This window comes from Oncorhynchus tshawytscha, linkage group LG31 (assembly GCF_018296145.1).
Source record: "Oncorhynchus tshawytscha isolate Ot180627B linkage group LG31, Otsh_v2.0, whole genome shotgun sequence".
NCBI lineage: Eukaryota > Metazoa > Chordata > Actinopteri > Salmoniformes > Salmonidae > Oncorhynchus > Oncorhynchus tshawytscha.
The window spans coordinates 12,581,641-12,605,917 of record NC_056459.1 but is presented as its reverse complement, the minus strand read 5'-3'; the positions used below and the strand labels follow the sequence as shown (position 1 = coordinate 12,605,917).

General features: G+C 42.6%; 2 protein-coding genes across 4 annotated transcripts in view; both read right to left on the bottom strand.

The window, feature by feature from the left end:
- The window catches only part of LOC112229686 (rho guanine nucleotide exchange factor 2), a 67,601-nt gene extending 63,327 nt beyond the window's left edge, over positions 1–4,274 (bottom strand). For 2 of the 3 annotated variants that reach the window (XM_024395643.2, XM_024395644.2), the window contains exons 1-2: positions 4,006–4,274; positions 1,579–1,686 (exon numbers count right to left, since the gene is read on the bottom strand). In XM_024395643.2, the coding sequence (XP_024251411.1) occupies positions 1,579–1,608 (30 nt within the window). In that variant the 5' untranslated portion in view covers positions 1,609–1,686; positions 4,006–4,274. The remainder of the gene's footprint in view (positions 1–1,578; positions 1,687–4,005) is intronic. The other variant, XM_024395645.2, reaches the window with a different exon arrangement.
- A 1,135-nt stretch (positions 4,275–5,409) lies between these two features.
- Positions 5,410–23,801, bottom strand: LOC112229689 (death-associated protein kinase 2). The gene is made up of 12 exons (XM_024395657.2): positions 23,584–23,801; positions 18,434–18,611; positions 17,801–18,022; positions 12,741–12,879; positions 12,137–12,266; positions 9,821–9,869; positions 8,991–9,017; positions 8,650–8,802; positions 8,160–8,205; positions 7,958–8,047; positions 7,268–7,354; positions 5,410–6,760 (listed from the first exon to the last, which is right to left on the bottom strand). The coding sequence occupies exons 2-12, from the start codon at positions 18,496–18,498 to the stop codon at positions 6,680–6,682; spliced, it is 1,089 nt and encodes a 362-aa protein (XP_024251425.1). The 5' UTR covers positions 18,499–18,611; positions 23,584–23,801; the 3' UTR covers positions 5,410–6,679.
- Positions 23,802–24,277: the final 476 nt, after the last annotated feature.

Here is a 24,277-nt window from a genome sequence, read left to right as displayed (position 1 = left end):
CATGATCACTATTCACATCACTCTTTTCATCACTTTCACTACAGTTAAAGTGCAATATCACTAGATTTACCAGCATAGTTGTCATCAAATACAGGTTATACTTCATCACTTTCTTTTTGTCAACCTCTGCTCACTCCCGCAGGTGTTTTTCTATCCTCTCCCACCTCATTCCTTTCTCTTCCTCTCCTTATTCCTCCCTCTATTCAATCTGTAATTAATATCAGGTTGGGGAATGCTGTGTTTTGACAAGCAGCTTGTTGCAGGACATTTTGGTTTGCCTTGGGATGGATGGATGGATATACACGTGTCAGCTCGGATAGCATATAAAAAGCTGGGTTATGCTCAGATGCATGAGAAAGGAAATAGTTAGACACACACTTAGAATGCAACACAGATCTATACAACACAATGGAGCTTCAATGCCAATTTCAGCTGAGCTTCTTAATAGAAGATCATTAATGCATAACAGCTGTTTGAAATGGCTTGTTTTCACCAAATACACAGACCCTACTCCAAATGAGTCGCGAGTATAAACCTGTATACAAAAGGGATTAACTGGTTGCAGTTTAACAATTCCTCTTCCAACTACCAGTAGGCCTTCAACAAGAAAATAACTTGATCCTGGCAGTATGAACAATATAAGCATAAAGGTTATTTTGTACTAGTAGGCCTTTATCCCCCTATCCTTTCTTTCTATTCTGACTAGGTTCTATATCTGTCTTCCGTCTTTCTCTAACAATTCCCATCATATCCAACTGTCATATTCCTACTCTCTCCCGCCCTATCCTTGTTCAGCCCCATAGAGCAAACATGGAAAACAATGGGGAGTGTGATGGGTCAGCAAATACGTCAAGTGTTCAACTCTGAGTGAATGAATGTGTGTGTCCGTGCACATTTGTGTGTGACAGAGTGAAAAGTCTGCAAGCATACTGGACATGTCTAGCAGTATGTGAATATTTATCTGAAAGTGCATTCACACATGATGCAACAGCCCAGCCCGTGAGAGTGAAAGAAAGAGATGGTGTGTACAGTAATACTATATGTCCATTCAGATTGCAGGTGCATGACACAGTGACAGGACACAAAGCACTGAATAGTGTTCGGCAAACAAGTTTGAACAGTCTCTATGGGCAACCAAAGCATCAAAACACAAGTAAATATAATTGGTAAAACTCAAGTTTGAAAGACCTGTTCTAAAGTCCCACTATTCAATAAAATTACACCTATTCAATATATTGAGTAAATAAATATTCCTCATTAGTCCACTACTTACCTGGTACCTGGTATTCTCTTCAAAATGACATGCTAAAATGATAATTACATATTACTTCCTGTATTGACAAATTAGCTTTTGGTTTCTTAAAACAAGCACCAGTGTCTTCTATTTGTTGCCCATTGAGTTCTATTCTACGATGGAAATACTTGAAAAGTTCCCACTATTACCACAATATGTCTTGGTTTGAGTACTTTAGAACTCTACCAGTTTATCCTCTTACGCACTAGCCACCTACTACTACTAGCCTTGGTGCAGACCCTCACACTTCAGCTCTATAAAATAAAAGGAATAATCTCACTGACATGGTTGCACCGGATTTCTTCAATTGACATAGCTGCATCCTGACATCCACATGCTGCAGCGGTCAATGCTGCCAACTACACTTTCATCACATGCTGCAGTTTTCTCCCCTATAGAAAGACAGTAGACACAAACAGAAAGACTCAAAATGGGTAGAATTTTAAAACTTTAGGCAAGAAGACATAACTGCCCCTCTTACCTTCTCTCCATCTGTCGCTCTAGTCTTTGTCCTATATCTGTCCCCCTATGTCATCACTCCATCCCCCAACTCATGTCAGTCACTCATTCCCCACCATAAACCCCCCACTTACCTCCCTCCCCCTCTCTGTCTTTAGTCTCCTGCTCTTTCTTCCTATTCATGGGGGTGAGGTGAATTAAGTCACCAGTGCTTCTTTTTGAGAGTTTGCCTGGGGGCCATTTGGTACAGTGGTAACTTCATGTAGCCAGGTCTCAGATCTGTTTGTACTGTATAGCATGACAATGACCATAGGGGTCATCATGACAGCACAAAACAGATGTGCGATTAGCCAGGCTGCAGTTTATGTTCTAAGGCAAAGATAGAATGTGGGAACATTTTGAAGCAGGGGTCGAATTATACATTGACTCTTGAGAGAGTGAACAGTGGACTTGAACACCATTGATATTCTTATGCCTAGGGGGTTGCTAACGTTAATATTTCAACATTTATGGTGCTGCACAAATTTATATTGGGAGTGCCAATAAAAGCACTGGCCTATTTCCATCCCTGTTTTTCTGGAAATAAAACAAAGATGGTTGAAGGTAGGAAAATACATGAGTCATTTTTACATCCAAAGTGACAAAATGCTACCACACAACATTGCTCGTTCTCCTCATCTCTTTCCCCCCCATTGTCTTTCTTTCCTCCATTACTCCACCTCTCACAGACAGACCTGTATCAGAAGTTCTAAGTAAGTACCTTCAAAAGCTATTCTTCACTTGCATAATCTTGGTTTCCTTTCTCGACAAGTTCATTCTCTGACCTTTTTCATTCCGACAGCTCGGCTTTGGTAAGTAGCGCACTTCAAGCGTGAAATCCGTCAGGCAGCACGATGAGGATGGTTTAGTCTCAGGTAACAAGTGCTTTGGGGGATGTACCGTAATACAAAGACATGGGCCCTTCACAAAACAGCTAAAGACTTTAAGGATTGTTGTGTTACTCTTTTTCTCTCGCTCTCAGGGGGATACACATTCTTAACTGAACATTGAGCGTGACTATCTACAGATTCTACTCAATTGGGACTCCTGGGGGAGAGATGGCCAACGGGTCTTGAATTCACCTTACCTCCCTATGACTCCAAGCATTCATTAGCTAATCTCTTTAGGATGGAAATGGGGACACCCAGACACACGTACATTGAGGAAAGGGCTTCTGCTACAGTTGCTGCCTGGTTGTTGCCTATAGACCTACACTACTAAGGTAAAGTCTGATTGACTAAATATGCACATTGGTAGAATCCCTTATTTTTGCCCCCCACAATTCTGAACCTGCAAAAGGAAGGTACTTTGTAGTTAAAGCCCTCTGTATGAATGGGGTATGAGTCTAAGAGCTGAGTTATTGCTGTAAAACTATAGCAGTCTAGCGTTCTCTTTAGAATAATGAAATACATGCTAAAGCATACTTTGTAGTGCTGTTTTTTACTGTTGTTGAGAAAAGTGTTCTGAAAAGGTGGCCATCCTCATAACTTCCTGTACTTTCGGTCTCCAGCTCCTAGGGTTTATTGTCCCCCTACGATGAAATCGGGGAGAGGATCTGTCTCGGTCGGTACGTGATGTCTTTGACAGCACTGGCAAAAATGTTTTGAAACTTGGGTGAATGATGTGTCTTGTCATTGAGATCTGGCATTTACAAAATTACACTGATTGTCCCAAGACGGGAGAAGGGCGCTGCATCATTCGTAGGAGACGACATATTTACTATTGCCTTGTGTATCATTTTACTTTAGAAGAACAACCCAGGAGAAACAAGACTTTAAAAACTAAGTATAGGTTTAGATACATATTTAACTTAGTGTAAGCCACCCGCACTGTTAGGTTTGCTCTGAATGGTCAAGACATTGCCATTTTATTTAACGCTAAATTTAGAGGTAAGCAAGTCGTAGCATATTACAAGCAAGGTAGTAATTAGGCTACAGTATAATTGTATGTAGGCTAATTTAGACGGATTTTGATGACTACACTATTTAGGCTAACTGAAAACACGGGTTATATCGACGCAAATGTGAATAAAATTAAGACGAATTCACGTTTTTTTAAATGGAAGATGTTCGTACCTGACTCCACGAAACATCCACTCACTAAAATGCAAATAGCTACTGTTCTGTTTCAAAGTTCGTACAATAATTTGGTGGTGTATAAACTCATTGTTCCTAGTTATATTTTGAATAAGAAGTTCTCTCGGCGGTTTTTACCTTTCTTCTTGGATTTAAATCAATCAGTTTCTTTCTGCGCGAGATCCCAATAAATAGTTCCAGAGAAAATAACCTGATCCAAAAGGAAACAAGCTTCAAGACACCACCTAGACTGCTTCGTAAGAATATTGCCAAACGATTTTCCAGGTCGAATATTTACACGAAGTCTTCGGTCATTTGTTTGTTGACCCGCCTCAGCAGTGTCGCCAAATAACTTCTTGTCGTGTTGCCCCTTGGTCTTCTGCGAGAGTCGTTACTCCCCCATCTCCTCCTTCTGTGGACTGCGTGCGTGCAGCTCAAGCACTTTGGACTGAGACGCGTGCGTGCAGCTCAAGCACTTTGGACTGAGACGCGTGCGTGCAGCTCAAGCGCTTTGGACTGAGACGCGTGCGTGCAGCTCAAGCGCTTTGGACTGAGACGCGCGCGTGCACATTTTAATTGACGGGTTTATTACAAATAATGATTTATCATGAAATATAAATAACGTTTTTGGAATTTTGTTAAACCCATACATGAAACTTTATTTGAATTTCAACTTATCGCTTGATTACCGATTGATAGGATTTGTAGAAATGACTTATAAGTGAAAATCACATGGAGTGCAACATGAAAGATTGTTTTATTGTTCATGTTTTGTTTTTGCACCAACTCTTTGATAGTATCATATGTAAACATGATATTATAGCTTTAAATGTAACTCTAACATTATTTATCTCTCACAAAAGTGTATTCTATTATAGAATTATAATTTTATTATAGGCCTAGACATTTCATGAGATACTTTATTATATCAACTAATTTTCGGGTTGATAATGGACCAGATAAGGCAATCAATTCACTACTGTTTTTTTCTGCATTGATCATCTCTCATCAATAGAGAAATCATTGATGGGCCAGCCCATGTATTCGTTCTTGTGCTTTTTGGTTTACTCCTGCAGAGGGCGACCGAAGACTGTTGGAACCCGGTTGGAACCCCAATCTGCACTCGTCCGAAAGATTGTTTTTAATTAATAAATGTATCTATTTGAATGAAAAATAAGATGCTCCAGTGGGATAAATTACATAGGACTGTTTTTAAAGGAGAATTAGTACAATAAAGCCCAAAGGCTTATTTTAATTTTGGTCCTCAAAATATAGGCTACAGCTTCAAGAGTGGGCTATTACACAATGGTCATGCTCCTATTTACCCAGACACTTTTTTAAGAATGCGGCTTGACAGCATTCAGGTCCCTCCTGACCAACAATGACACATTGCAGAGTTAAACTAGTGCAGATGTGCAAAACTCTGGTATAAGTTAGAATATTAAGAGCTGATTAAAAAGTATGGCCTGCACCATTGTTCCATTCCCTATGATTTAAAAAGTGTGCAAGGGGGATGATTCCAAAATGTATTCACAAAACCTGTTGACCACCATGTACCTTTATTTAAAATAACCACACTTAACACTGACAGTCGATTTAAAGTATTTTCACAAGGTTATAATCAAAGAAAACAAATTCTTAAACTTCTTAGAGAAACAGAAAACGTATATAGTTCTCACAAAAAGATCATTCATAGACCAACATGTCACGTTACTTGTCATGCATCAATGTATGATCTTCAGTAACGCTACTAGTTCAGTAGAGCAGTGTTTCCAACCCTGGGTACCCCTTTGCAAACACACCTCATTCAACTCACTGTGGGCTTGATGATTAGTTGACAAGTTGAATCAGGTGTGCTTGTCCAGGGTTAAAATAAAAATGTGTGCTGCTGGGGTTGCTCGAGGACTAGGGTTGGGAAACACTGCAGTAGAGCGTGGAGTGTTCAGAGTATTTACTGTATGCAGGACGACATTGTTTGGATTAGTAAAACTAGAATGTATTCATTGTCCTATTTCTAGGAGTAGAACCTTTAAAAGTTCATTTGCTGTGCTATTTATACTGGTCAGTTATCTTAAAACATTTGTCCGTCGTACAATATGAGAGTACTTGGTAATCATGTTTAGGACACTAGATATTTTATAATTGTATAGCATTATATAATATTGTATAATTGTATTATTATACTGTATATAACATAATATAATACATTAATATTCCCCTCCTGACATCCTCCGACATGGATGGACGTCGAATACTGACTTGTATCACGGGTGACCTACCTGGCAATCCAGTACTGTTCATCCCCAAATCAGTAACTTCACCATAAGAACAATAATGTCACCGCCTGCTATCAGTTGACCTTTACAACTGCAAAAGCACCATAAAAACATGCAATAAGCCACAGTAATGGTGAGCTGAACTCTTAAAAACAAGTCATGCTTGGTTTTCTTAAATTTTACTCCATCGAGAGCCTTGTTAAATATCTGCTCCCTCACGGAAGCCATCACACCTTTGTACTTGTGCTCTTACTGGAATTACCTCCAATCCACCTGAAGTGCATTGAGCCTAAAGTTGAGCCTTCACAGGCCTTGTGCCATAGATTCCATTCCACTTCATCAAGGAAAAGTCTCATGTAGGGACATAGAGCCCGAAAATTCCTTGTGTGCCCGGCACTTGTGTCAGCCTGTCTTGGTCTTACCCTCCCTCGAGGCCTGGTAAAGGGGGAGTGCAAATACTGTAGGCTTGGTTGTGTCACTGTAAAGGAAACTGTGCACTGCAGCTTGATGCTTTGTCTCCCCCCTGGTGGTCGAGTCTATGAACTGTTGCTGAGTCGCCGGCGAATGAGTGAGGCTGGCTTGGTCTCTGTGTCTTCCTGGTCACTCTCACACGGTCTCTGACAAGGAGAGATATCGCAGGTTAGTTCTCATTTATCGGATTCACACTATAGGGCAGACAAATTATAGTGTGCTTGCTCGGTTATTTTATTTTCACATTGTTCTTTTCAGAACAGTTCAAGCAACTAAGATGAATGTGTAATCATGTAGGCCAGTCCAGTACAACTTGGCTTGGCTCGGTTTGGCTCAGTAGTGTGCAAAGGGAATTTGAATACAGTCGAGTTCTATGCAATGTTTTCTACCCCACGCTCCCTTTTTAGTCTTTATTTATGTGATTTTATAGATGTCCTCAAACACATAAAAACAAGAGATAAGCTAAGTTTGGATGATAAGCCATTTGAGTTAAGGATACAGTAGGCTATATCACCTGTTCATTTTCAACACCTGGAAATATAGCATTTTTAACAATAGAGGTTGGAAATGAGGGGCACACTTAATGACCAATGTAATGGGTTTCGTTCAAGTGTAACTCTTCGTTGGACTGTCATGGAAGCCTTACTACTCACCAGTTCCTCGCCCGCCAATGCACTAGTCTTACAAAGCAGCTTCAGCCGATGCAGCCTGTTACACATCCATACCATGTTATATGACATCTACAGAGAGGGAGAGAGAGCGAGAGGATCAGAGGAAAGGAGATATGAAACAAGGTAGAAAGAAAAGGGGAGGATGGAGGGAGGGGACAGCAGAATATAAGAGTCAGATGTTAGACAGAAAAAAGACAGATCAGGAGAACAGAAGAGTAAGTAAGAGTAAATATCGACCAACATGCTGTGTCAACGTTTGCTGTTGTGTTATTTGAGCACCGCCCTTAACTAACACTACGATGTATAGGCCCTGTTTCTCAATGTGGCTGTACGTTCAAAACCGGTTTTGTGTTTGTCTTGTGTAAAACTACATTTAGTGAACATGTACTCTGTTGTCCCAGACTATAATGTCAGTGCACTTTGTGTTCTAATAGACAGAGTAGACATGAAAAGGGCCTTTTTCGGACTAAACATTACCGTGTCACGTTCATGCCCTGTTTGTTAGTTTAGTTCCACAAGACAAGCATTGACTGTGTATCAATGACGTCCGTTTGATATCATTATCTGTAATAAAACGCATGCACTTTTTCAAGATTTGAGCTTTATTCAGTGTCATAATATGTGATATGGCATAAAATGATAGGACAAATATAGGACACATATCCTACTCACCTTCCATTTCCTCTTGGCATTGAACTTCTTAAAGGTCTTCATGTTGATGGAGGAGCGATTCCTGTTGGCCACCTGTTTCCGTGTCAGAGGCTAAAAAAGAGGAAGCGATGATGAGGGAAGGAGATTAATAACAAGTACACATATTAAACGTGTAATATTAAACCGTTTGTCGGGAGCAAAGCCTTGTGCTGCCGACTCTCACCTTGATCCAGGGGTGGTGTAGACACTCCTCAGCGGTCATTCTCTCACTACACAGAGACAGACCGACAGAGAGACGATAAGGATCGGCACACAGACAGACAAACAGAGAAAGGCAGACAGGCGGGCAGTGGCAGCCACATACAGTTAAAGGGTAATCTATTAATTTCATACATGTAAGTTCATATTCTATTAAAAGCAGCTGGGGGGAAAAGCTGTCGTTCTCAGCTGTCATTATTTCACTACACAGAGACAGGCAGACAAACAATGGCAACCGCAGGCAGCCAGACAAAGGGTGATATATTCATACAATACAGAGTTCCTATTCTATCAATAGAGGCTGAAAAAAACAAGTATCTGTCCATTTATGATAGGTGCAAAGTCACAAAATAAGTGATCCATTCACTATTACAGTCACCGATCCATATTTGTTCTTGACATCGTAAAAGGACATCCTAGTTGGCCAAATTACCCATGACCAATGCCTTATTTACTTCTGATCTTTCACAAAGAGCTTCTGGATGAAGTCTTTAGCCATGGCGCTGGTCATGCTGAAGTGGTGGTCATCAAACTTGTAGTTCAGGGCTATGATGTTCCTCAGTGTCTCCTCGTCCGTGTCCCCTTGGAACGGGGACAAACCACTCAGTCTGGGAAAATAAGCGGAGTCGGGGAAAAGAAGGTTGCTGTTACTATAGCCCAATTCCAAATCAACAGAGGAAAATGGCAATATTGTCACATTTGTATAGGGTTATAGTAGGCTACGGGTTGATTTGGAATTGAGCATATGTGTAAATCCAAATGTACACTAGCACCCCCCTTTTCTCCCTCAACTTACAGTATGTAGGTGATCACTCCGATGCTCCTATAGGGGGGATGTAAACACAAACAAAGATCTAACAGTCATGTGGTTATTTTGTTCATGGAGGCCCTAGAGAGGTTCAGTTCTTATCTCAATATCTTAACTTTATTCCAAAGGATGTAGACAGAGCTGTTGTGGTGAGTAGTTTTTTTAATGTTTGCGTTCGTATTTCCAAATGTACTATAATAAGCTTCCTCTAACATTTTCCTGCCTGAGGCTCTGGGGGAGGGGTATGACACATCGAAAACATAAGCCTGTGTTTGTCCCTAAAATAAACCTCAAAGATCAACACAGACATCTGAATGCTCATTTACTTTTTCGGGGATAGTCACAATATGAAGTGTCCTGGGGTAAGTTGTTTTTTCCCCCCAAAGTCCTTATATTTTTGCACCATTTATTAACGCTGGGGTGTAGCGCGTCTAGGTACACTCATATTCCACAGTACTACAATTAAGTCCGACCCTTTAGACTCAAAACAGTTCATCTCTGTGTAAAGAAAACAACACAGTATCCGAAACCCACTAGAGAATCGGATTGTTATACAGTGGCTGAACTCAGAGTGAAGCTAATGCATTCAACCAGAAACAGTCACATTGTGTTTTCAGGGAAAGGAGAGAGCGTGCCTACACATGCCTGAACGCATCCCAAGTATATATATATAAAGAATGTCCCCCTTCCAAGAGGTTATTATTGGGTAGCAAGAGGTGTGGGATGGGTGTGTGTTTTGAGGTTCCATTTAGGTGTCTGTATATGCAAGTGTGTGTGTGAGTGTGTATGTTGGGAGAGGTGGCGGTACACACACTCACCACATGTCCACAGCTGTGCTCAGAGGTTCGTAGTTGATCACTTCAGGGGCTGAGAAAGGGAGAGGTGATTATACAGTGAGCTCCACAAGTATTGGGACTGTGACAGATGTTTTGTTGTTTTGGCTCTGTACTCCAGCACTTTGGATTTGAGATGATACAATAAAGTTTGGAATATGATTGAGAAAGTTAGACACTCAAATATCATACCTGCACAAAAATGCTAACCTCCCCTGTTATTGTAATGCTGAGAGGTTAGCACGTCTTGGGGGTATGATATTTGTGCATCTGTAACTTTCTCACTCATCATTATTAACAATTCATTCAGGACTATCTTTAATCATGGTAGCAGCCACATTAATGTAGAAGTGATTAGAAACATATTCTATTCTTATTTACAATAAAAGTGACTCCAAAATGACACAATACATTATTTACCACGGATTATTATTGGGCACAAAATTATCTGAAACACAATCAAAACAAACAGCAAATGCATCCAACAACCTCATACTATAATGTATCATTTCAAATGCAGTGTTGTAGTACAGAGACAAACAACAACAAAAAATGGGTCAATGTCACAATAATTTTGGAGCTGTATGTACTATTATTATTATTACTGCTGAAATTAACTGTATTTCATTATCCTCATTGCATTGTACTGTATTTACTGAAATGTTGTACCACTATACTGCTTTGGCAATATCTACAAATGGTATTTCATGGCAGTAAAGCAATCTGAGAGACTTGTCTATGCATGTAGCTGCATTCTTGAAACATACGCAAACCCCAATGGCCTATCAGACTTCACACCTACTGTGAATGAAACATTTTCATTTTCAAGAATGCAAACTGAACACTGCCTTTATCAGAAAACCATTCATAGATTGTTTGACTGGTAGGACCAACGCCAGTGACTTTGAGATAACTTCCTCCACCAGTCGCATTGTATTATTTAAACCTATAGTACTTTATCTGCTACTGCTGGGCAAACACATTTGAATTCCAAACAGGGCCAGCTTTGTAACCATGCCAACCTTATCATGCTGACCAAATCTGTGTTGAAGCTGATAGTGTTTGACAGCTTGAGATGTGTGTCTTGGGGCAAACTACCAGTTGTTTCAAAATCTAATAGGATTTTAAGGATTATTTTGCTTTGTCATATATTACTAAGTATGTAGAATATAATTACTATATTGATAAGAGGTTGCTGAAATTATCTGGGTTGGAGGGTAATGTAGTTATGACCCGAAATGGCAACTTTCCTAGACCATCCAAATCGCTTCCTGTTTCAATTGGAATTGCAACCACCCTAGTTTATGTAAAACCATCAACACAGATCATGACACTGCACTTCTTGTACTGTCTCCATGGAAACACCTGGACCTAGAAATAGGAGCTCACTTCCACAGAAGAGAGCTCAGCCACATAGGCACTACATTACAAGGGGCCTGTTCAAATTCTTTAATAACGTATCTGCCCCTTTCCACCACACCTGTTTCCACTCCCAAATCACCCCTCCTCTGCCCTTTTCACCACTTTCAGTTCCCCATTTAACCAGCATGCTCCTTCCTACACACTAGAATAGTTTGCTCGGTGATGCCAAGGGGTGTGGCCCTGCCTTTCTTGTGATGATGAGGGTGCCTTAAGTTGTAGAAGTAAAATGTCAACCATGTATTTTATGCTTCCTGAACTTATGTTGTATCCTTTATATCCATGCTATGATAATTACCTTTTATGTTTATTCCTGGCAGCCTCCTTAGTTTGTGGTTATCTTAAGTCCATTCTCTGTAAGTCACTTGGTAGTACTTTGTCCTGTCTGCACTTTTTTTTTATGTTGATGTGTTTCTAACGTCTCCCTTTTGTAAATCCCTTCCAGACCACCACATCCAATCCTATCTCCAAGGCCTTACAAGTCACATCCTTCCTACCGGCCTTACAAGCCCTAACTCCATTCCAAGCCCTCCCCCGTGTGCCTCTGTTCGTTCCTGTGTTCAACTGTGTAATAAATACCCCTAAACCTGGATTACTGCTACATCTCCGGATTCACATTCTGACTGATGCACCATGGTGGCAGAAACAGTCCTGAACGTAGCTTAGTCTGTCCTTGTCCTTTTCTTCTGTTTCCTTCCTAAAAGTAATCACTGGTGTGACAATTTGCATATAATGTAAGCAATAGGTTTCACTACAAAGCCCTCAAGAATCCAGTCATGTCAATAAGTTATTCACAACAACTGTAGGTAGAGGGGAAGGATGCATGAATTTACATAGTATTTAAACAGGTCCTAACTCATATGAAAGGACTGTACTACTCACAAATGTACTGGGGGGTGCCACTCATGCACCTGTACTCCTCCCCTGACTGCAAGCAGTGGGCCAGCCCAAAGTCTATTATCTTAATGTCGGGGTTTGGTGCCATCTTGTCCGACAGCATGATGTTTTCCGGCTGATCGTGGAAGGGGAGTACACATTTTACATGCAAAATTAGGACAATCTGACCATAAAGGTCAGCAGCATGCTGACCAACAGGACCGTGAACAGCATGTTCTTCAACACCCTAGTGCACAGGCACACTCCTTTTAGTGGCAGCTGTGGATACAAACATGAGCATGCGACATGGACGTTTGCACTAATAAGTAGCAGTGTCAGCATGTTTGTGTGGTTTTGGGATGGATGAATACAGATATGCTCTTTTCACAGTAAGCACTCATACCTAAAAGCCTAGGATTTTGGATTCAATAAATAAACAAGCTGTGTAGTACTATTTGTATGTGTAATACTACTTTAGCAGTGTTATTGTGGAGGTTAGCGTAAACCACTACTACAGACTATTGCAGCACTGGATTCTTAAATATCATATAGAGTGAGAACAAACTAAAGAAGTTGGATCATATGTCAAATCAACACTAGCATAATTTACCTTTAAGTCAAAATGGCCTATTTGTTTGTTGTGCATAAAGCCCACGCCCAGTAGTATCTGCTTCATGAAGTCGATGGCGTCGCTCTCAGTCAGGTTCTCCTTCTCAGCAATGAAGTCAAACAGCTCTCCTCCACTAATACTGAAAGAGGAACGAGGAGAAATGGAGAGGTGTCAGAACTTAAAGGAAAATTCCCCCAAAAAACGTATGGTATTTGTTCATTAGTCCATTGTTGATATAGACCGAAAATGTTTCGCATGTCAGCAATAAAGTTTAAGATACCCGTCAATATATCACTAGCCACTTTAAACAATGCTACTTAATATAATGTTTGCATACCCTACATTATTCATCTCATATGTATATACTATACTCGATACCATCTACTGCATCTTGCCTATGCCCTTCTGTACCATCACTCATTCATATATCTTTATGAACATATTCTTTATCCCTTTACACTTGTGTGTATAAGGTAGTAGTTTTGGAATTGTTAGGTTAGATTACTCGTTGGTTATTTCTGCATTGTCGGAACTAGAAGCACAAGCATTTCGCTACACTTGCATTAACATCTGCTAACCATGTGTATGTGACAAATACATTTGATTTGATTTTGATTTGAGATATAACTTTCAAAATACAGAAATACAGGCAGTGTGATGCATTTAGCATCATATGATCCGAAACGCATCATTAGGCTTGGGTGGTATACCATACACACACCTTCACTTTTCCACATTTTGTTGTGTTACAGCCTGAATTAGACATTTTGTCACTGGCCTACACACAATACCCCAAAATGTCAAAATGGAATCATGTTGTAGAAATTTTTACAAATGAATTAAAAATAAAAAGCTGAAATGTCTTGAGTCAAGACATTAACCCCCTTTGTAATGGCAAGCCTAAAGAAGTTCAGGAGTAGAAATGTGTTTAACAAGTCACATAATACGTTGCATAGACTCACTATATGTGCAATACTCGTGTTTTACATGATTTTTGAATGACTACCTCATCTCTGTACACCACACATGCAATTATCTGTAAGGTCCCTCAGTCGAGCAGTGAATTTCAAACACAGATTAAACCACAAAGACCAGGGAGGTTTTACAAAGCCTTGCAATGACGGGTATCTATTGGTAGATGGGTAAAAAAGCAGACATTGAATATCCCTTTGAGCAAGGTGAAGTTATTACTTACACTTTGGATGGTGTATCAATAAACCCTGTCACAAAGATACAGCCATCCTTCCTAACTCAGATGCCAGAGAGGAAGGAAACCACTCAGGGATTTCACCATGAGGCCAATGGATCAACAACATTGTAGTTACTCCACAATGCTAACCTAACTGACAGACTGAAAAAATGAGGCCTGTACAGAATAAAAAAATACACATACATCCTGTTTGCAACAAGGCACTAAAGTAATACCGCAAAAAATGTGGCAAATACAATTCAGTTTATGTCCTGAATACAAAGTGTTATGTTTGGGGCAAATCAAATACAGCACATTACTAAGTAAGTACCACTCTCCATATTTTCAAGCATTGTGGTGGGTGCATCATGCTATGTGTATGCTTGTAATCATTAAGGACAGGATCAAAAATAAACTGAATAGAGCTAAGCACAGGCAAAATCCTAGAGGAAAACCTGGATCAGTTTGCTCTCCACCAGACACTGAGAGATGAATTAATCTTTCAGCAAGACAATAACCTAAAACACAAGGCTACATCTACACTGGAGTTGCTTACCAAGAAGACAGAGAATGTTCCTGAGTGGCCGAGTTACAGATTTGACTTAAATCTACTTGAAAACCAATGGTAAGACCTGAAAATGGTTGTCTAGCAATGATCAATTTTGAAAAGGATAATGGGCTAATGTTGCACAATCCAGGTGTGGAAAGCTCTTAGAGACCAGAAAGACTCACATCTGTAATCGCTGCCAAAGGTACTTCTACAAAGTATTGAGTCAGAGGTATGAAAACTTATGTAAATTAGATATTTCTGTATTTCATTTTCAATAAATTATTGGGTTATTGGGTGTAGATGGGGGAGAGAGAAAAGTCCATTTTGAATTCAGGCTGTAACACAACAAAATGTGGATTAAGTCAAGGGGTATGAATAATTTCTGAATACCAGGGTATTTGGAAATAGCCACGGTATGGTTTTTCAATACCGTTAATAACCATTTAAACTATTTCTTTGATGTTTTAAAATAAATTGTAATATTTGTAGCTACTTTTTAATTAAATACCTGCAGTCAATTTGTGCAATACGTTAGGATATAAAAAAGACTGCGTTCTTCATTTCACCTGTGTCACACCCTGACCATAGTTTGCTTTGTATGTTTCTATGTTTTGTTTGGTCATGGTGTGATCTGAGTGGGCATTCTATGTTACATGTCTAGTATGTCTATTTCTATGTTTGGCCTGATATGGTTCTCAATCAGAGGCAGGTGTTAGTCATTGTCTCTGATTGGGAACCATATTTAGGTAGCCTGTTTGGTGTTGGGTTTTGTGGGTGATTGTTCCTGTCTCTGTGTTTGCACCAGATAGGGCTGTTTTGGTTTTTCACATTTATTGTTTTGTTAGTCTATTCATGTATAGTTTCTTTATTAAAGAACCATGAATAATAACCACGTTGCGTTTTGGTCCGCCTCTCCTTCAACTCAAGAAAACCGTTATAGAATCACCCACCACAACAGGACCAAGCGGCGTGGTGACAGGCAGCGGCAGCAGGAGCAACAAAGTCTGGATTATACAACTTGGGAGGAAATAGACAGGTGGGCGGTCAACCGAGGAAGAGTGCCGGAGCCCGCCTGGGATTCGCTGGAGCAGTGCGAAGAGGGGAGAATGGAGTTGGAGAGACAAGCACGGCGGTGCGGTAGGAAACCCGAGAGTCAGCCCCAAAAATGTATTGGGGGGTGACACACAGGAAGTGTGGCGAATCCAGATAGGAGACCTGCGCCAACTTCCTGTGCTTACCGGGGGGCGAGAGAGACCGGGCAGGCACCGTGTTATGCGGTGGAGCGCACGGTGTCCCCAGTGCGGGTGCATAGCCCGGTGCGGTACATACCAGCTCCGTGTATCGGCCGGGCTAGAGTGAGCATCGAGCCAAGTGCCATGAAGCCGGCTCTACGCCTCTGGTCTCCAGTGCGTCTCCTTGGGCCGGCTTACATGGCACCAGCCTTGCGCACGGTGTCCCCGGTTTGCCTGCATAGCCCAGTGCGGGTTATTCCACCTCGCTGCACTGGCAGGGCGACCGGGAGCATTCAACCGGGTAAGGTTGGGCAGGCTCGGTGCTCAAGAGCTCCAGTGCGCCTGCACGGTCCGGTCTATCCAGTACCACCTCCACGCATCAGCCCTCCGGTGGCAGCTCCCCGCACCAGGCTTCCTGTGCGTGTCCTCGGCCCAGTACCACCAGTGCCAGCACCACGCATCAGGCCTACAGTGCGCCCCGCCTCTCCAGCGCTGCCGGAGTCTCCCGCCTGTCCAGCGCTGCCGGAGCCTCCCGCCTGTCCAGCGCTGCCGGAGCCTCCCGCCTGTCCAGCGCTGCCGGAGCCTCCCGCCTGTCCAGCGCTGCCGGAGCCTCCCGCCTGTCCAGCGCTGCCGGAGCCTCCCGCCTGTCCAGCGCTGCCGGAGCCTCCCGCCTGTCCAGCGCTGCCGGAGCCTCCCTCCCTCCAGCACTGCCGAGCTGCCTCGCCCCTCAGCCCCGAGCTGCCGGAGCCCCTCAGCCCGAGCTGCCGGAGCCCCTCAGCCCCGAGCTGCCGGAGCCCCTCAGCCCCGAGGCGCCGGAGCCCCTCAGCCCCGAGCTGCCGGAGCCCCTCTGTCCCGAGCTGCCGGAGCCCCTCTGTCCCGAGTTGCCGCCCCTCTGTCCCGAGCTGCCGCCCCTCTGTCCCGAGCTGCCGCCCCTCTGTCCCGAGCTGCCGCCCCTCTGTCCCGAGCTGCCGCCCCTCTGTCCCGAGCTGCAGCCCCTCTGTCATTTAGTAGGGTCGCCGTGGTTAGGAGGCCACGGAAGCGGACAAGGTGGTGGACTAAGACTATGGTGAAGTGGGGGCCACGTCTAGCACCAGAGCCACCACCGCGGACAGATGCCCACCCAGACCCTCCCCAACAGGTTCAGGTTTTGCGGCCGGAGTCCGCACCTTGGGGGGGTACTGTCACACCCTGACCATAGTTTGCTTTGTATGTTTCTATGTTTTATTTGGTCAGGGTGTGATCTGAGTGGGCATTCTATGTTACATGTCTAGTTTGTCTATTTCTATGTTTGGCCTGATATGGTTCTCAATCAGAGGCAGGTGTTAGTCATTGTCTCTGATTGGGAACCATATTTAGGTAGCCTGTTTGGTGTTGGGTTTTGTGGGTGATTGTTCCTGTCTCTGTGTTTGCACCAGATAGGGCTGTTTTGGTTTTTCACATTTATTGTTTTGTTAGTCTATACAAGTATAGTTTCTTTATTAAAGAACCATGAATAATAACCACGCTGCGTTTTGGTCTGCCTCTCCTTCAACTCAAGAAAACCGTTACAACCTGTCGCAATTTTTCATTATAAAGCATACTGATAGCCTGGTACTTATAACTAAATGTTTGCCAGTTAAATATCTTGTAACTATTAATTTAACTGTCTAAAATGTGCTAAATGCTCTGCTGTTGTGCATTCGGTGTGTTCATTTAGTAGCTAGTTAGCCATCTAGCTGAGTGACTAGCTTCTTCCAAAAATCAAGCTTCACTTGGTATCAGTAGAGAATCCCCTCCTGGATCAAGAGCCTTGCTGTCTAATATTTGAAGGTACGACAATCTAGATACCGCCCAAGCAGCATCATATGATGCAAACAAAATGCATCAAACAGGCTGTATTTCTGTATTTTGAAAGTTATATATCTTGAAAACTTGATTGCTGACATCCAAAACATTTTGGGATTATATCAACAATGGACTAATGAAACAAATACCAAAAGAGTTTTTGGGTGGAGTTTTCCTCTAACTCTACTACATAATTCAGCCACATCATCGGAAATGAATGACTTGCCCTGCATGTATCTCATGTCAGACCTCCCCCTACACTCACAGCTCCAGCACCAGCACCACCTCGGCCCGGCTCTCAAACACATCCTTCAGGGCCATGATGTTGGGATGCTGTAGGGCCTGCAGGACCTCAACCTCCCGTTCCACATTCTTCCTCTCCATGCCTAGCCGGCTGCTAGCACACTTCCTGATCTTCAGGAACTTCCCAGCCCAGCGGGCCCCTGTGGCCCGCTCGCGCACCTCCCTCACCTGCCCAAAGTGGCCACTGGGGTGACGACAGAATGAGACAATTTAGTTGTTGTTTGGAAAAGTTTTGAAATAGGTAGGTCCTTCCTGAGCTTGTCCAATAAAAATGTGTTCCTACTGAACACAACACAGATTTATTTGTGTTGTGTAATTGCAATGTATTTTTTTACAATGCCTTGCAATGAAGGGCACCTTATTGGTAGATGGGTAAAACATTTAAAAAACTCTTGACATTTCAGTATTTTCTTTCTATACACAATTATGTCAGTTTATGAATTATTCCAATTGCTTACATTGAATGTTAGTTCACATTGAGCTATGGAGCAAGACAGCATATGCAAAATTGACCTTGAAAAGTAATTGAAGTTAAAATACCTTCCTCACTTAAACAGCCTCATGCAAGAATACCTTTTATAATGTCCATCCTTACCTCCCAAGTACTTCTCCGATCTCATAGAGGTCTTCCACATTCTCAAGCATATTAAAGACGGCCATACTTCTCTTTCTCTCCCCAGTTTATCCCTCCGTTTCCACCCACTATATATTACTGCTGGTTGAAGTCCAAGTACTGCATGGTGCGCTCAACTATCGCTTCACCAGGTCAGGACCTGAACAAAGAGAGAAAGAAAACAATTAATATCACAGTTCTAAGGCAAACGTGATAGCATGCAGGGGTATTCAACTCTTACCCTACGTGGTCCGGGGCCTGCTGGTTTTCTGTTCTACCTGATAATGAATTGCATACACCTGGCGTCCCGGGTTAGAGGGGAACAATGAAAAACAAAACAGTGTAACTGGCTTTGAGGTCCAGAGTTGAGTTTGTGGGGCATAGGGGATAAATTGAATCCTGACTTTTTTTTTTTGTGGGGGGTATTATGGATCCCCTTGGCAGCAGCTACTCTTCATGGGGGTCTAAACACAACACACATCACACAAAAACGAAAATAAATCAATTTAAACAGTACATCATATTATATCATTACACCACTACATATCTCTAAGCAAAATGTATAATACCACCAATATTGAGATGTGCACCCGCAACTCAAATGTTCATATATATCTTCAGTTGAGGCCAATGGAGGATATTAGCTTGAGTTCGAGTTGTAGGCCTACGTGCATGTCTGAAATTAGGATTTGGCTCATAATAAAACAGGGGGCTCTATTACAGCACAAATAAGTTAAAACCATAAACAGTGACAGAACAATGAATCAACAGTAGTGGCATAATGGTCGTTCCATTTGATTTAAATCATTTCTGGACCGCACCCATTTTGAAGGAATTGCAATGCAAATAAGTCTGAACCGATTGGCAAACGTACTGCAAATTGAGAAATCAAGTGACTAAACTGAATAAAAAGAAGAAGAAACTAAACGATGAAACAAAGATAAATGACATAGAATGATAGTAAAAAGCTTTGGAACACCTTAAATGAAATTTTGGGTAAAAAGACAAACTCAGCTCCATCATTCATTGAATCACAAAACCCACTGATAGTGCCATCTAATTTAATTATTTTTTAATTGGCAAGAATAGCAAATTTAGACATGACATGCCAACAACAAACGCTGACTCTATACATCCAAGTATAAGTGATCAAATTATGAAAGACAAACATTGTCAATTTTCATTCCGTAAAGTGAGTGTAGAAGAAGTGAAAAAATTATTGTTGTCTATCAACAATAACAAGCCACTGGTGTTTGCCAACTTAATAGCGGACGATATTGCCACTCCTATTTGCCATATCTTCAATCTAAGCCTACTAGAAAGTGTGTGCCTTCAGGCTTGGAGGGAAGCAAAAGTAATTACGCTACCTAAGAATAGTAAAGCCCTCTTTACTGGCTCAAGTAATAGAGTAATAAATCATATAGAAATTGAGAAAGTTTTAGTTCCAAAAATATTCCTAATTTGTAGTATATAAATACTCAACTCAAGGCAGGCTCGATTGGCCCTGTTATTCACTCCTTTTAACTTTACTATCTCCTACCACCCTGGGTCCAAGAATGGGAAGCCTGACGCGCTCTCACGCCTGTATAGCCCCACTGCTACACCATCTGACCGGACGTTTGTCCAGGACTCTGCCCAATCCTCGGTCCTGGAACGGGAATGTTCCTCTAGACTCACCTGCCATCCTGGCTCCCGTCGGGCCCTGGCGTTCTTCCGACAACGTGTTTGGTGGCCCATCATGGTTTCTGACATCTCCTCTTTCGTCGCCGCCTGCACTGTGTGTGTGCAGAATAAGGATTCCTCTATCAGATGGCAACACCACCATCCTTATGGTGGTGAATAGGTTTTCCAAAGCCACCAATTATATTCCCCTTCCCAAGCTACCCTCAACCAAGGAGGCTGCCATGCTCATGCAACACGTCTTCCGGATTCATGGACTTCTGGTCGACATGGTCAACATGGTCGCTGATCTTGGTCCTCAGTTCTCGTCCCAGTTCTGGAAGGCGTTCTGCACCCTCGTTGGGTAGTCGGCCAGCCTGTCCTCAGGTTTTCACCCCCAGTCTAACGGCCAGTCGGAGCGAGCCAATCAGGACCTGGAGATAGCTCTTTTTTGCCTCCTCTCCGCCAACCCCACCACCTGAAGCCAGCAACTTGTATGGGTGGAATACATCCGCAACACCCTTCCCTGCTCGGCCACAGGCGGACCACCACCAGACCCCGGCTCCCGCTATCGTCTCGGGCAGAGGGTATGGCTTTCCACCCGGGATCTGCCCCTCTGGGTAGAGTCCCGTAAACCCCCTTATTGACCCAATCTCTAAAATCCTTAGTCCCTCTGCTATTTGTCTTCTGTTGCCCCGCACCCTCCGTATACATCCCACTTTTCATGTGTCTAGGATTAAACCTCTGTCTCACAGCCCTTTGTCTCCTATTTCCACCCATAGTGTGAAAACAAACAATTAAAATAACAGGCTAAAACCCTCAGAAAGCCTAAAGTGTTAAAGTAAATCAAACCATTGGTGATCAGTTTTGATTACTGGTAATAACTGTAGAGAAGTATTCTCCTTGAAGAAGTCCAGTTGTGCCTAATATAATTAACCCAATGCAGGGAGGGAGAAAGAGAAAAAAAGGCTGACAATAAACCAGCATCATAAAGACAGACAGAGACAGACAGACAGACAGCTAAAGCTAAATATGGCATGAGAAAGGGAGAAAGAACAAGAGAAAAAGAGAGAGAAAGAGAGCGAGAGAAAGAGAGCAAGGACAAGACGGGTCAACTTGAACAGTTTGCAATCATATAAAGTAGGAGAGGGAGCAAGGGAAAATCAAATTGTATTTGTTACATGCACCGAATACAACTGGTGTAGACTTGCTTACGAGCCCTTCCCAACAATGCAGAGTAAAAAAAAACTATAACAAAATAAAAAAAATAGTAATAAAAGAGGTATAAAATACACAAGAATACAGACAAGAGAGACAGAGTGAGCTAACGACCTCTCGCAGGACGAGACAGAGGAGAAGGGAGATACGTTTAGGCATAAGACAGAAGAGGGAAGAGCTGGTTCGGAGAGAGAGAGAAAGCTCAGGCTCTCTGAAGAAAGAGTGAGTTGGAGATGATACCAACAGGGGACGAGAAGTGGTCAAGTGACTGTTGAACACACCATACCCTGTCTGTCTGTCTGTCTGTCTGTCTGTCTGTCTGTCTGTCTGTCTGTCTGTCTGTCTGTCTGTCTGTCTGTCTGTCTGTCTGTCTGTCTGTCTGTCTGTCTGTCTGTCTGTCTGTCTGTCTGTCTGTCTGTCTGTCTGTCTGTCTGTCTGTCTGTCTGTCTGTCTGTCTGTCTGTCTGTCTGTCTGTCTGTCTGTCTGTCTGTCTGTCTGTCTGTCTGTCTGTCTGTCTGTCTGTCTGTCTGTCTGTCTGTCTGTCTGTCAGAGTAGGGAAATATGTCTATTAGTGACAGCATGTGTGTCTTCCTGTATACTCTCTTTCACTCTCAGACTCTGACTGTATTTATGCATGTCCCCTCCCCTCAGCCATGTGCTAAAAATCATTCCTATATGTTGTTGCCTCCCATGTGGAACAGTAAATCCAATGCCAGACTCTACCAAGAAGAGATTCCCGAGATTCCCCTCGTGATCCACCCCCAGCTTCCTACCCCAATACCATGAAGTCAACAAAAGTACAACATTCTGAGAACAACTGTGTTGATTCAAGAACCAGCTCCCGCGCAACTACAAAAGCACCCCTTCCCCCAATAACACTACAGTGGCACAATGGCCCTTGTCTTTGAATGGTGCACTATGACGTCATCATGTCAAGAGCTCCGATAAGTGGCTAAAAGTGAGGCCTCGCTCCTGAACGTGGGCCAAAACAGACAGACTGTGGCTTACTGCTTCATATTCTTTTAACTGGGCAAGTCAGTTAAGAACAAATTCTTATTTACAATGACGGCCTACCCTGGCCAAAACCGGACGACGCCGAGCCAACTTATCACCACCCTATGGGACTCCCAATCACAGCCGGCTGTGATACAGCCTAGATTCGAACCAGGGACTGTAGGGACATCCCTTGCACTGAGATTCAGTGCCTTAGACCTCTGTGCCACTCGGGAGCCCTAGGGCACTCTATTCTGAAGAATAAGTGTGAGAAAGATGTTGTTTCGGCTTGCCGGAGCCAATATGCCTCTAAACAGAACATATGCGGTCGTTGGACTATAAGGAGTAACGTTATGCTCCTTCAATCCATTACTGGGCTACTGCAGACCCTGACCACACCTGTGTGTCTAAGCGAATGTGATCTGTTCATTTTTCAACATTATGTTGAGTTTGGCCTTACCCTGTGTGTGTGTGTGTGTGTGTGTGTGTGTGTGTGTGTGTGTGTGTGTGTGTGTGTGTGTGTGTGTGTGTGTGTGTGTGTGTGTGTGTGTGTGTGTGTGTTGTATGCATGCATGTGTGTGCATATAAAGTCGTTGACCAGCTAGTCATTGGAATGCATTTGTAGAAAATACTACTACGAATTCCTAACTGAAGTGATCACCACATAGAGCAAAATATTTAGAGAAGATTATGATCATGTGCAAACCACAATAATGATATGAAAGCTGGATAGGTTGGAATTGGGGAAATACGAAAGGCAATGGGTAGAAAGAGAAGTAAGGGTGCCTAAACTTTATGCAAAGCAAAACTTTTTTTAATCAGAAGCTCTGACCAACCAGGTATGAAAAAAAAATCCCGTAACTCACACCAAACATCGACGCGCACAATGTATCCAAAAGAAACGGTGGGTAACGTGCCAACCTTTCTCATGTTCAAATGACCAACCTTCAGATTCTGTCAATCCATTACTACCATCAGGTCGTAGCAGAACACAACCCGATAAAAATGTATATTCCAAAAGGTATTCCACCTTTTTTAGTCGGGAATGAGCGAGAGACAGAGCGCTATGATTGCTGCAATGATGCGCAATGAATGGACTTTGAAAGAAAATGGGTGATATGACTTAATTATGTGTTAATAACGTATTGTACAAACATGTGGTGTGTAGTCTGGGTGGATTATATATAGAGAGAAGCATACATCATAGAGAAAATACCGAAAGTAAAAAATGCCTCGAGAAGAACCTGAGGAAAAACACTCACCCAACTGAATGCCAGAATGCCGTTTGGTCTTCTAATGCGTTGCAATTACTTTTCCTTCGTGACATGTACGAGGACAACTAGACAACGACGAAGCAAACTTTCCTGTGCCATGTGTAAATAGGCCTACAGCCAGAGTTCTTTACAGTTAACCGTGGAATGCGGAAAAGTTCACCTTATTTCTGCCCCTCCTTCAGTTTCTGTGTAACTTTGTTGGGAGTGTTCGCTTGCCAAGGTGCAGCCCAGCTTTGCCTCGGTTGTCACTAGTTACCACATCCACAAAATGTATGAAAACACAAATGTGCTTTTTGGTCTTAACTTAAGGTTAGGGTTATGTATAAGGTTAGCAGTGTGGTTAAGGTTAAAATATTTTTAAGAAGATACATTTTTTTAAATAGGCGGGTTTAGCTATAATTATGACTTTGTGGCTGTGGTCGCCAATGATGATGCCACGAGTTCTTCATTCTAGTCATGCGTTGCTCAAGGAAACTGGGCGCGCGCGCACACACACACACACACACACACACACACAATATTACACACGTATGGACTTGAAACTCTCACAATTAATATGTTATGATGACTACTGGTATGTGGTACTGATACAATACAGACAACACATTCCCCTGGGAGCAGCGCAGAGAACTCATGCAGGATCAACTCAGCAGAGCTCACGATGCTCTTCGCTCAAGTACAC

What these genes read in the sequence shown, in the direction of transcription:
- LOC112229689 (XM_024395657.2), bottom strand. Translation starts at nt 18,498, where the DNA reads ATGGCCGTCTTTAATATGCTTGAGAATGTGGAAGACCTCTATGAGATC. An exon ending in AGCACAGCTGTGGACATGTG is followed by an intron (nt 9,018 to 9,820) that starts GTGAGTGTGTGT and finishes TCCCCCCTATAG; the next exon opens with GAGCATCGGAGTGATCACCT. An exon ending in CTCTTTGTGAAAGATCAGAA is followed by an intron (nt 8,206 to 8,649) that starts GTAAATAAGGCA and finishes GTCTCTGTGTAG; the next exon opens with TGAGAGAATGACCGCTGAGG.